General features: G+C 39.9%; 1 protein-coding gene across 13 annotated transcripts in view; it reads left to right on the forward strand.

The window, feature by feature from the left end:
* Positions 1-13,912, forward strand: part of LOC140718865 (WD repeat-containing protein 72-like) — a 339,559-nt gene that overhangs the window by 216,255 nt on the left and 109,392 nt on the right. Inside the window, exon 19 of one of the 13 annotated variants that reach the window (XM_073033119.1) lies at positions 2,550-2,922. The exons of the other annotated variants lie outside the window; for them this stretch is intronic. Within the exon in view, the coding sequence (XP_072889220.1) occupies positions 2,550-2,665 (116 nt within the window). The 3' untranslated portion in view covers positions 2,666-2,922. Of the gene's footprint in view, positions 1-2,549; positions 2,923-13,912 lie in introns of those variants that run through there. 13 annotated transcript variants of the gene reach the window in all.

Raw genomic sequence — 13,912 nt, forward strand, 5'->3', positions numbered from 1 at the left:
AAGGTCCCTAGTTCGAGCCTTGGCTGAGGCTGTGTGTCTGTCCTTGAGCAAGGCACTTAACCACACATTGCACTACGACGACACCGGTGCCAAGCTGTATGGGTCCTAATCCCCTTCCCTTGGACAACATCGGTGGCGTGGAGAGGGGAGATTTGCAGCTTACAGCTTCCATTAAAAAAAACCTTGCCCAGGCTTGCGCCCTGGAAACTTCCCAAGGTGCAAATCCATGGTCTATCGAGACTAACTAATTAACTGTGATGCCCCAATTGGATTGGTCCAAACATATATTGCATACATTGCTCAAAGTCAAAACAAAAGAGTTGTTGAGAAATTATTTAGCAATGTTCATCTATGTTTAATAAAGGAACTGCTCTTTTAGAATAAATTACAGGCTATCTGTTGAAAAGATATCTGTTGACAAGATAGCCTTCTTGTCAACAGGAAGGCTATCATTAATGTAACAAGTAATATTTAATTAATTTGCTTTAAGATTTTTATATCCAATATAATATAATAGTGCTGGCATGTCTGAAGCCTAAAGTTTGTATACAATGTGAAAATTGATGGAGTTGTGGGTCATGAAGGTGGCAGTCAGGAAGATATAGATTAGCTCTAAATTTGGGTTGAGAAATGGTAAGTGGAGTTTAGTGTGGGCAAATGTGATGTTTTGCATTTTGGGAGGTCAAGTGCAAGAGGAAAGTATACAGTACTTGGCAGAACCCTTAATGACTATTATTGTACAGTGGAATCTTGGGGTACTCCCCTGGAAGCTGCAATACAAGTGCATATGACATGCTGAAGAATAAAAGTCAGGATGTCATGTTGCAGCTGCATAAAACTTTAGAAGGCTCCATTTGGAGTGCTGTGTGCACTGCTGGTTGTCACAGAACAGGAAGGATGTGGGACCCTTGCAGAGGCTTGCAGAGGCTCCAGACAAGAAGGATGTTGCTTGGACTGGAGAGGTTGGACAAATTTGGATTGACTTATCTGGAGCCTCAGAGGTTAAATGGCAAGCTTAGAAGTATATAGAATTACGAGAGGCATAGATATGGTACTAGGGTCTGTATACCAAGGTGGTATTGTTAAATACTAGATGCATAGGTTTAAGGTAAGAGGGAGAACGTTGAATGTAAATCTTTGAGACCATTATTTTACGCACAGTAGAATGTGCTGGGAATATGCTACCAATTGTTGTAGTAGAACCAGATATGATAGCAACTTTTAAGAAACACTTAGACAGATAGGGATATAGGGATGCAGACTGTGTGCGGGCAGATGGGATTAGTTAATTTGTCATCATAACTGTTGCCGAGAAGGTGGGATGAAGGGTCTTTCCCTGTGCTGTGTTGTTCTATGTTATCTGTACTAAAATTAGGAACAAAAAACAGTTTATTCAGTTGGTAGCACTTTTACCACAATGCAAGAAGTTCTGGTTTCAAGATACATTCTTGAGACATTAGCAGTGATAGGGAAAAAACAGACTGGGAATCCAAAGGAGAACTTCAGGGAGTGCTCGAGGAATATAGTCTTTCAAATGAGGTAAGCTGACAGCCCCCCTCTGTTCTCAACCTTCTGGATCCCATGGTGGGATAGCGTTCCTGGTCAAACTCAGACTGAAAGATATGATCTTGCATTATCACATTGTACCTTAGGATCAAAAACAGAAAATGCTGAAGGAAGTCATAAGATCAGACAGTATCCTTAGAGAATAGAGTTAATATTTCAGGTTGAAGACTCTCTAATCTGAAATCATTAACTCTCTTTCTCTTTCCGCAGATGCCTGTCAGACTTGCTCAGGCTCTCTAGCATTTTCTGTTCTTGTTTCAAATTTCCAGCAGCTGCAGTTTCTTTTTTTTTATTTTCCTGTACTTCAGGATTTCCTGTGGTCTTGAAAGGCATGAAATAAATGCCGCTTATTTTTTTATATTTAGTTTAGAATAGCAAATATCATTAATACTGGCAATGTACACCCTCCACAGACTGGGATAGAAAATGTTCACTGATCACGGTAGTTGTTCACTGATTGATAAGTGTTATCCAGCTGACTGTAATTGGAGCTCTGCGCCATAAAGGTGTCATCTTAAAGTGAACACAATGATTTATGACCTGAGAGCATTGGTTTTCTTGGTTCGATTAAGCTTTTATTGGGATATTAAGAAATGCAGTTGAATTAGCAGCTCTGATGGGTTAAGTTGAAAATGAACATAAAAGTTTTACATTCCAGAGGAAGCACATTTATATTGAGAAGTTTACAGGAGAACCCATTGTTGTAGCTAATAAATATAGTAATTGGGTTAACAGTCAGCACATAAAAATGGACTGTAATTACATGGTATTATATGTGAATCGATGGTGTCTATATCAAAAGAACGGCAATGGGAGTAATTTAAACTCTTTGTTCATAATCCTTTGAGTGTTTGAGAATCTAGAAACTAATCCCACTAAAAGAAGTAAAATATTTAGAGGCTTCTGTTTCAGGTTCATAACACTTCAGCAGAGCTTGGGTGTACAGGGATTGCGTTAATGCTGTTGTATCCCTTTCCAAACAGACCTGCTCATCAAATCCACAACGTTTAAAATCAACCAAGCACAGTATTTTCAGATGGACCTGTTAAGAAGATCAGTCAGAGGACAGAGCTGTGGTTGGCTGACTTTGAATGTGTGAATCTGACAAGAGTGACAGTTTCAGATGGGGTGCTGCAACTTCCCTATCCAGCATTTAAATGCATTTTTTTTTGCGGAATGAAGCAGGTTTTCCAAATTAGGGAAATATAAGATTAAGTGGTGTGTGCTCGTATGTTTATACGTATGTGTTCATATATGCACATTCATTTATGCATCCATGCTTGTGAACACGCATCATCTGTGTCTATGAGTACAGCCTTTTATGTGTACCGCCAATGTGAAATGAGCAAAAATTAATATTAATTGGAACTATCAGCTTTAGTACCGAACCATCACAAAAGAATGTGGCTGGTTAAACTGTATGAAGTCATCACCATGTTTTAACAACAGCTTTGAATTTTTTTTAAATGGTAAAATAAACCTTGAATAATCCTTGATGCTGTAAGAGAAATAACTAAGTGTGTTTTTCATATTCTTCTAAAGTCTGATTTTTTAAAATGACTTTGCTGTTGAACATGTCAGTGCCGGAGGATGGAATACTTTTAGCATCTGGTGTCAGCATTTGGCCATCGTAGACCAGCTATAGCATAAACAGCTGTAGACTTCATCTCCCTTTGCTCTGCCCCCACAAAGGCCCTTAACCTCAACCTCATTACAACACCCCCTACTGATGATGTTCTCTTGTCATACTACAGCCATGCTTCCGACCTTTCTGACTGAGATTGCCAATTAGAGATGGATTATGGGCAGTTCTGTGCTGTGGGCTTATATCTACAAGCAACGGGGATGAAACCTCCCAAATTGCCTTTGCTCAAGATCCTTACATACAGGAAAAATCAACTTTTGTGGCATTAGTCCAGTTTGGACTTGAGCCCCAGTCTCAGAGGTGAAGGGACAATGTGCTTAACCACTGTTATCTAATCCCCCTTTTTGTTCTATTGATTAATGCAACCATTTCTGTCCAAACTTTTAATTGAGCATCATGGGATTTTATGATTGGACCAAATTGCAAACTTTAATTGGACATGTCCTCAGTAACCATTCATTCTGATTATGACAATTGCCAGGCCAGAATTTCTAGATACTTTCTAGATACTTTTGGCTAAGGAATTGAGATAAATATATTTGAGGAAAACTGGCCCTATACACTCTTCCATTTGCACAGAATATAAACATTATTTTTCAGACTGGAATTATGCTAAACTGATCAGAAATATTTGATCTCAGTTTATAATGGAGTAATTGAACTCAAATGAGCTATCTGTATAATATATGTGAATGAAAGTCACTTGGGTTTGTGATTCACTCTGCTCTTTTCCCACCTGAACAGTAAAGATGAAAGTTATTCTTTATTCCTATTACTCTATGGATAACTGACTGGAAAACCATAAACTTGCCACTTTTGAACTAGTTAATAATATAACTTCTCAATAAAGCATTATTATGATTGGGTGCCTTGGGAGGATTGTGATTAAAACTGGAATAAGATACAAAATGAAGAGGTGAAAATAATTTAATATTACTTCCAGGGTCCATAAAACATAGCAGAGGTCTTGTGGGAAACCTGCACTTTAAATATCATCAGGTGTGGATAGTATCAGATTTGGGCATGGTGAGTCACATTTGAGTAGCCAGGCAATAGTTATTGTTTAATGGTGTTTTGCAATCTGGAATCCCAGCAGTCCACGTGCACACACTTTAGCCAGCATCCGTCAGCGCATTCCTCAGCTCATTAGTGTCATGAATTCATAGAGTCAGTCGTACAGTGCCGAAGAAAGGCCACTACATCCTTGCTGACCTTTTTGCTTATATACATTGATCCTGTTTGCCCACATTAGGTCTGTATATTTCCAAGACCATCTTGCAGAGGGTAAACAGACCAGGAAAGTAACAGATAGTCATAATGCCTGTTCTCCTTGTTCTTTTACACCTGATGTTTAGTTCTGGTCAGTTTGAGACCAGACACAGATGCAAGCCACATTATAATATTTTAATATTATGAGAGAGATGTAACTATACCCTACATATCCTAAAGCAGCCATAATGTTAGATTCCATTTGGCTCTTGATGACACATTAGGTGGCCTTTCAGGATCTGTAGTTACATTTTTACTTTAGCATCTGACCCAAGGAATAAGCAGCTTGTAGGTGAGATGTGGTAGGAAATGTTCATGTATAATTGCACATTTTATGCAATTCTATAAGTAAAGCAGCCTTACATGACCACTGGGTGGTTGCCCGTTGTTTTAACTCTTCTCTTTAATATATGGGGCCATTTTCATAATTGCTCTTTTGATCACATTTCTTGCATTTAAAAACCTAGAAGAAGCAGTGACAAAGATGCAGGACTGCATTTGTCAGATCTGTGCAGACAGGCATCTCTCAGTCTCCACTCAGCTAACAGGAGTCACCTGCCACTCATCACCTGCAGCCTATTTAGACCCAGCTGCCATCCACAGTTCTTGTTCACCCATTAAACCATCCAGCTTCAATCAGTTGCTCCTAGTCTTCAGTTAACTTCTTGTATTGTCGTGTTAAAGAGAGAAAAAAAATCACCTAGTCCTTCAGGAAACCTGAAACACGACTAAAGGTTGGTGATATCACTCAAATAAACATGACTGCTCTTTATGCTGGCATTATTCTGGCATCTTCCTCCTTCCTTTCCAGTCCTGATGAATGGTCTTGGCCTAAACCGTTGATGTTTATTCATTTTCATAGGAGCTACCTGACCTGCTGTGTTCCTCCAGCATTTTGTGTGTGTTGCTCTGGATTTCCATCATCTGCAGAATCTCTTGTGTTTACACTTTTTCTGCGTGCCAAATCTTGCAAAAAGTAGATGGGACAGAGGAAGATTGCCTGGCCCATTGCCTCATTAAGTTATTAAAAAAGCCTGGACTTAGTGCAGCAAGGAGTCACTGGCCCCTGTATCTGACTTCCAGCATAGTCTGAACTTCCACACCGCAGTGCCCAGGTGAGGAAGACCAGAAAACACTACGTACTGAGGTGACTGACAGTTTTCTAGAGAGCTGCTGGTCAGCAGTTAGTGCAATCAGACATCTTGCAGCTCCAGACTTACGAGGGAAAGTTTTGTTTCACTGACTCAATAGTTATATACCCATGTATCTGCAGGAGTTGCAACACCTTCCTGATATCGACAAACCAACACAATCCATCCGGGTGATTCATAAACACAGGCGATTCAGCGTATGCTGGACTTCCAGAGCAACACCTACAAAGTGCTCTAGGAAATCAGAGGGTCAGGCAGCATCTATAGAGAGGAATAAACTGCTGACGTTTTAGGGAACTCAGCTCGAAACACCGACTGTTTATTCCACTCTCTAATGCTGCCTGCCCTGCTGAGTTCCTCCAGCATTTTATGTGTGGTGCCTTCCAGGTGAAGCTGTGATTGACTTGTGCTTCTCTGTCAGTAACATACGGCATTTGGCATTTACAGTGTGGTATCCTCCGTGTTAGAAAACAAAATGCAGACTATGTGATTGCATTGTTGAAAATCCAAGTTCATTCCATAAGGGTGTCCCTTAGCTCCAGGTCTTCTGTCACTTTAATTCTCCATTTTTACTTCAGTTCCAATGTCTCTCTTTGGCCACCTATGCTATTCCAAAATAAACTTGTGAAGCATTTTTACTTTTGAGTAAACACATTGCCTCCCTTGCAACTCAGCAATTTCAGATAACCAGCCTATCATCAACCTTTCACATTATCACAGTCTTTTCACTCCACAGCTGAGACTTTAAAAAGCTGAGTTTTTCCAGCATTCACCTTTTATCTCAGATTTCTATCAAAGCCCATGTTTTACATCCCAGAGTTCCAACATCTTTTTATATCTTTGACTTTTCTCTTTCTAACTGTCCTTATTCAGCTATTATCTGGATGGCACCAAACATCTAGTCACGTGGACTCGCCGGGCCTCCATCTTTTCACAAACATGGCCTTTCTTCCCTCTACCTTTCTTCCTCTCTGCAATTTAAAACCTGCTCGGTTACCCACTTTTCCAGGTCCGATAAAGGGTCATTAACTTCAGCTGTTTCTCCAAAGATGCTGCCTGGTGTGCAGAGTAACCCAAACACTTTCTTCTTCTAATTCAGGTCTCCGGTCTCTGCAATGAATTTGTTTTGCGATGAGACACACTGACAGGGTTACTCATTTTACATCAGAGTGCTTTCCAAATGATCACTCTGGTGAGCCAGCTGGAACAAATGACCCAGTCCACAGAGGAAATTGGGCTTGATTTATGAGAATGAGTTCTCCTGTTTATTTCAATGTTGTGCCATTACAAATAAACTCTTCATGAAGTGAAATGTTCTCACAATTACATTTGAGGTTTTTTTTTAACCTCACACTGAAAATATGGCCCTACCATGAGCTGCATTTGTAAGTCAGGCATGGTTTCAGCATTATCTGCTGTCATTCTTCATGTAACACCATCGCTGTGAATTCCTTGGACAAATGGGCCGCAGTAATCGTAGCATACCAGACTAGAACTCAACAGAGCTAAGTCCCAGAGCAATTCCCGATCCCATCAATCCCATGGTACCACCCAATCACCCACTGTAACCCTCCAGTCAGTCCCGGTCTGCATTCTCATCACACGCGCTGCAATCAGTCCGGGTCCCAACACTGCCCGCAGCACTCTTGCTCTCTTCTTTGACTCCTGGATCAGAATAGGCCTGAGCCTAACTTCTCCCTAACCACCAATGATTCACCAAAGCCTTCTGTAGAGTCTTGAGATCCCAGCTTCCATTTCCCTGCTACTGATTATTGTTATTGCCGTTTCCCTCAGCCTGTTATTGATTTTCTGCCTCTGGGTACTACTGGAATTTGTAGCAGCGGGATCGCAATTCCAGAAGCAATTACATCACTGCAGTGGCCATATAACACACCCTTAGGGGAACCTTTGGACTTAAACAATTGATGCACCGATCAAGTGACACTCATGGTTTCATAATTATTTAAACAACATTATTATTTCAAATATTTGGACGTCTAACTGATTTCAGAAATCAAACTAAAAGTAGCTGTTTGAAGTTACATAAATGTGCAACGAACATCCAGGATATATAAATGCCTCTTGGACATTACGAAGTATGGCTTTCCTTAAAAATGCTCTTTGTTGCCTCTTAATATACATCTGTTTATATGTGTATATTCAGAATGGATATTGCTGCAAACAGTATTGATACTGGCTAGCTTATCTGGGGGGAAAAAGCAATTTGAAATATTATGGTGATGAATTCAGTCTTATGATTTAATATTTCAATTAGAGGTATTCTTTGTCGGAGAGTGCTCTAATGGCAATGATTCTGAAGCAAGGAAAGAGCATTTCTAATATACTTTACTAAAGTCTTTGTTATTTCAAATCTTGGATATACATGTTTAGTGGGGAAGCCCTAATGCAACAGAAATCAGATTTTGTCTGTATTTTTTTAAAACAAAATCAAATTTTCCAGGCGCCACTTCAGCCTCCTTCATAGCTTTGCAAAGGATAAAGTTCCAGCATTTGCACCTCAGGACGCAGCAGATTGCAGGAAAGCACTTGCACATTAAGTTCGGCCAACTTATGAATACTGCTGCCTTTCTGAATCTCTGCATTTCTTCTACACATTTAGATCATATCTGAACTAAATGCACAGTTAAATTGCCTCCTTCTAGGCTGTGACAGCATTTCATTTTCGCATCAGTCCTTAAGGTTACCGGCAGATGTCTGAAAGCAGAAAGGGATAAGTTCTGCTATCAGAATATCCCAAGTTACATGACTGACTATATTTTGCACCAAACAATAGCAAAAAAAAAACTGTGGCTGTGTATACCTTGTCATCCACAGAGCATTACCCTCCCACCTCCCAAACACCCTTATTTCCCACACTCAGCGGCCACTTCATTAGGTACACCTACACACCTCCTCATTAATGCAAATATCTAAACAGTCAACCATGTGGCAGTAACTTTCCACTTGCTTCTTCCACCAGGCCTTCAGAATGATTAATTCTCGCTGACAACTGTATTTCTAAACTATATTAACTATTTTGTTGTACGTACTATTTGTTACAAATTACTATAAATTGCACATTGCACATTCAGATGGAGACATAGCATAAAGATTTTTACTCTTCACGTACGTGAAGGATGTAAGAAATAAAGTCAATTCAATTCATTGCATAAAAGCATGCTGACTTGTTCAAGATGTTCAGTTGTTGTTCAGATTAAACATCAGAATGAGGAAGAGTAATGCACACGCAAAATGCTGGAGGAACTCAGCAGGTCAGGCAGCTTCTGCGGAAAGGAATAAACAGTTTTGGGCTGAGACTCTTCATTAAGATTGCTAGATGCCTCCTGACAGTGTTGAGTTCCACCAGTATTTTGTTTGTGTTACTCTGTATTTCTAGTGTCTGCAGAATCTCTTGTGCTTAGAATGGGGATGAAATGTGATCTAAGTGACTTTGACCATGTAATGGTTGTTGGTGCCAAATGGGGCGGTTTGAGTATCTCAGAATCTGCTGATCACCTAGGATTTTCACGCAAAACAACTTTTAAGAGTTCACAGAGAATAGTGAGGGAAACAAAAAAAAAATACAGTGAGTGGTAGTTCTGTGGGTGAAAATATCTTGTTAAATTGAGAGAGGTCAGAGGAGACTGGTTCAAGTAGAAACAAAGGCAACAGTAACTCAAGTAACCATGCATTACAACAGTGGTGTGCAGAAGAGCATCACTGAATGAACAACACATCAATCCTTGAAGTGGATGGACTACAGCAGTAGAAGATCACACTGGTTTCCACTCCTGTCCAAATAAAGTGGCCACTGAGTGTATATCTTAACTTTGTGGGTGTAACAGGACAGAAAGGAAGGAATTAAGTAATGCAACTATATCCAATCTGTTCCTGGTTTGGCTGATGAACAAATCTGCTTCTTATGCTTGGTGTCACGTAAGCATAAAACTTTGCTTAAGGAAGTATAAATGTGCACAATTTGTTGCAGTGACTTAACACATCAAATGCTGGTGCTGTAATGGTGAATCTGTGCTGACCCACTATGCAGCCTCCCATCATGCACTGCTTCAGGGGAATTCTGACCAAAGCTTTGTGTAACCATCTAAACTGGCTTTGTTCTCCAGTTCCAGTTTTAAACCCAACATTCTATTAGTTTTTTGATATTTTTTCACCTGACCAGCCAAATTCCTTTGTTCCTCTGTAGATCTAAATCTCTCACCATTGACTGAATACTTTAGTTTTTTGGTCGATTTTCTGCCTGGTTTGACCTTGCATTCCCAGCTGCTTCAAAATGGTGCAACTTCTACCGAGAGTAATAATTAAAAGTGAACAGGTGATGGCTTCTGAAAGGTTGTGTAATTTTTGTTTGAAGAATTCTCTCCTGAATTCTATCTGAAACCCAGTTGCCAAACATGATCAGGCTCACTGTATGTGGACGGTGCACTTCCAGACATTTGATGCAGGCATTATATTCTCCAGATTCTTCTCTGTATTCAGGATCTTTAAAAAGTGTGGGCTGCTCACATTGAAGCAGGCCTTAACTAAAAAAGCTGAGCCCTTCTTTAGCAACAGTTAAAGGAGACCAAGCTTACCTGACCCACTGTTGGGGAATCCAGGGCATCCATCTGCTTCCAAATCTGAATAGCTAACTTCTCCCCATTTCCTTTTGCTGTCTTTCAGAATCAGAATCAGAATCGGGTTTATTATCACTAGCATGTGTCATGAAATTTGTTAACTTAACAGCAGCAGTTCAATGCAATGCATAATATAGAAGAAGGGAAAAAATAATAAATAAATAAATTACAGTATTTGTATATTGAATAGATTAAAAATCATGCAAAAACAGAAGAAAGTGATGTAGTTTTCATGGTTCAATGTCCATTTAGGAATCGGATCGCAGTTATAGTCCCCTTGTATTTACCCTATTACCCTCCTGAACCACTTTTTGATTGCATTTTGACATCTGATTCTCCACCTTTGATTCTACTGTAATACAATCTTCCAACATGACCTGCTGCCTACCTCCTCCAACTCCACAACCAGAGAACAGATACACCAAAGACCTTTCTGCAGATTTATGCATATAAGCACTGTGCTGGTGAACACCATGGGCCTAGTGAGAATAAGGGCCAGTGTAGGGACCTTAACCAACTCGCTTAACTGCCCCAAGCATCTCCCCTTTACGATGTCTTTACCATTTGGAAATATATCTAAATAAATCACACAATAGGCAAAAAAGCCCAGATAGCAAGAGTGCAATTGGGAGAAATGCAGCTAAGATGAGCAACACTAAGTGCTTGTTTGGGATCAGCCATGATATTACTGCCCAGCTATATTACCGAAGGCTACTTGACTCCTATATCTATGACAGCTGATTGTGGAGTAACCTATTCAGTTTAATTCCCTGCCCTTCCTCCATGGCCCCTGGTAAAGGTGGACCAGATGGGCTGACGTGCCTGTTTCCATGCTCAAGAACTCTCTGACTCTATGGTTCTGCAAATTATTTTCTCTCAAGTGCCTGTCCAATTATTTTTCAAAAGCGATGATTGAATCAGGTTGTGAGTTCCAGCTACGTGAAATGCAAGCCAGTACACAAGCTCAGGAAGTATGAAATGCAGAACAAACTGTGGCCTTTGAAGTAGGCTCCCCCTCTCCATGCACCTAATGAAGTCAAGGGAACAGTAGAGACCAACAGAGCTTAGCACCAGATGCCAGTCAGTCTTGTGTTAGGGTGTATTCTGAAGTTAGGGTATATAGCAAATATTAATTTCACCAGCAACCAATCTTCAGGCCTGAATGTGGATTGTAGATTGAATTTAAAATGCAGCCCTGAACAATAGTTTTCCTGGAGCTGTAGACTGGAGTTGATTACAAACCAAACAATGCTGATTAACATTCATTTTGGGTGTCTGGAGTGTTGGTGCGATGAAGGAGGTGTGTGAAAACTATCTGTAATTCAAAGGAAGCACTGTAGATACATTGTAGCTATAGAATTGTCCTGCTGTTCCCTTAGATCTTTAGCATATAAAAATGTCATGTAATAATGGATCAGGAGGCTTCTTCCTCCAAGAGTGTCTCAATATGATGCCCATTGCTTGTTTTTGTTGAATAAAACACTTCTAAATCGACTAGCTTCAGTGGCTTTCCAGTGACTTTGTCCATATTACAACAGTTAGACTCATCATAGGACTGCCTTAGGCACTCCAGCTCCGGAATTTTCCTTGGGGTTTGTTCCCAAAGCTTTCCCCATGAGTGGGTATAGCTTCAAGGCGTCAGAGATCAGAGTTTTCCTTCTCCTAGGTAAGCTTCTGACCACAGCTGATGAGCCCCATCTGCCCAAAGCAACTGGATTTAAGATGCCAGTAATTCAGTGGACAACAATTTTTTTCAAAAGTGTTGCTTCCTCAGAATTTCTTTTGTTTATGATAGACTGCTTGAAGATGAACAGAAATATAATTTCAGAATATTTGTATCACGTAGGAATTTGGAGAAACAACAAATTAACTTTTATTGGATATAATGTGTTTAATTGCATAATGGTGCTGATGCTTTGCAATAGTTCAACTAAGTTAAACTAATAGTTCAACTAAAAGAATATTTTGTTAATAATTTTCATTTGTACTCAGTGTCTGAGCTTCTCGCTTAAGTGTCCAACATTAATTCACCAGCATTGATGGATTCCAGTTGCCCTGGTATCTTTTCTCCATGACCGCAATGTCCTGGTGAAACCTTGCACCATGCTCGTCACTAACAGCACCAAGATTTGCAGGGAATAAGTCTAAATGGGAATGCAGAAAATGAATCTTTAGTGACATGTTGCATTTCATGGTTTTATATGCTGAAAGCATGCTTTCAACCAGCTGCATGTAGTTTGGTGCTCTGTGGATGCCGAGAAAAATTTCAACAACTTACTTGAATGCCTTCCATGTGATTTTCTCTGGTTGCACTAGAAATTCTTCAAATTGTCTGTTATTGATAACCTGTTTGATTTGTGGACCAACAAAAATGCTTTCCTTAATCTTGGCATCAGTTATTCTGGGAAGCATCTGTCTCAAATATCAAAATCCTTCATAGAAATTTTGTGCCTGATGATAGCAAATTCCATCCTTACAGTCCTGAACCCAGTAATTATCACTAAAACCTATCCTGCCATGCAGCAGCCGCACCGCCTAAGCATTCCTGGACAAGATAGGAAACTTTCCAGCTTATGTTGTAGGCAACATTTTAATTGACTTGAATTATGAATTGAAATAATAAACATAAATTTATTAAAAATATGGAGTGTTTCAAGATCAGTAGCCCAAAATTCATAAGATACACCTAAAGGTATTCAGGAAGCAAAATCTTTGTTGTCCAGTGTAACCTGTCTTTGCCCCTTCTCCTGTCAGTGGAAACAGTTCCAAGGAGTAGCTTAGGAGCTCTGGACCTGCTTGTCAGAGGCTACTTGGCACGCATGCCATTGAGAACATTTAATAGGTAGTGGGAGCTTATCACCACTATCACCCCAGTTATCACAACCTTAAGGAGCCTTCCACTCTCTATATGCAAATGTAAATAGTTTCCTCATGTTTGCTCATGCATCTTTAGTCAAACTAATTGGATTTGAGTCCCTTGGCCCTTTATCAGACTGCTAATAGCAACAAGTTCCCTCTTTACATATCCTGTATGAACCCATCATGATTTTGTGCTTTGCCTTCAGGAGAACCATATTTTTCTAAGCTAATGTTACAACTGAAACCATTCATCTCTGTATCCATTCTGGTAGATCTCTTTCTGAGTTTTTTCTTGCAACTTTGCATCCTTCTTAAAGTGTGGTAACAAGAATTGGATGCAACACTTCATTTGGAGCATTATCAATGGTCTATAAAGATGCAACAAGCCCTCCCCAACATTGAGCATATCTACATGGAACTCTGTCGTAGGAAGGCAGCATCAATTATCAGGGGCCCTCACCACCCAGGCCATAGTCCCTTCTCATTGCTTCCATCGGGAAGGAGGTATAGCAGCCATGATTCGGCAACAGTTATTACTAGCCAACCATCCGGCTCCAGAACCAGCATGGATAACTTCACTCAACATTGAACTGATTTCGCTACCTATGGACTCACTTTCAAGGACTCTACAATTCAAGTCATCAGTATTATTTAGTTCATTAATTAATGATTATTATTTTAGTTTTTTTTGGTTTTGCACAGTTTCTCTTCTTTTGTACATTGATTGTCAGTCTTTGTGAGTAGTTTTTCATTGAATCTGTTGTAATTCTTTTTTCTACTGTGAATGC

This window comes from Hemitrygon akajei, chromosome 30 (assembly GCF_048418815.1).
Source record: "Hemitrygon akajei chromosome 30, sHemAka1.3, whole genome shotgun sequence".
Lineage (NCBI taxonomy): Eukaryota > Metazoa > Chordata > Chondrichthyes > Myliobatiformes > Dasyatidae > Hemitrygon > Hemitrygon akajei.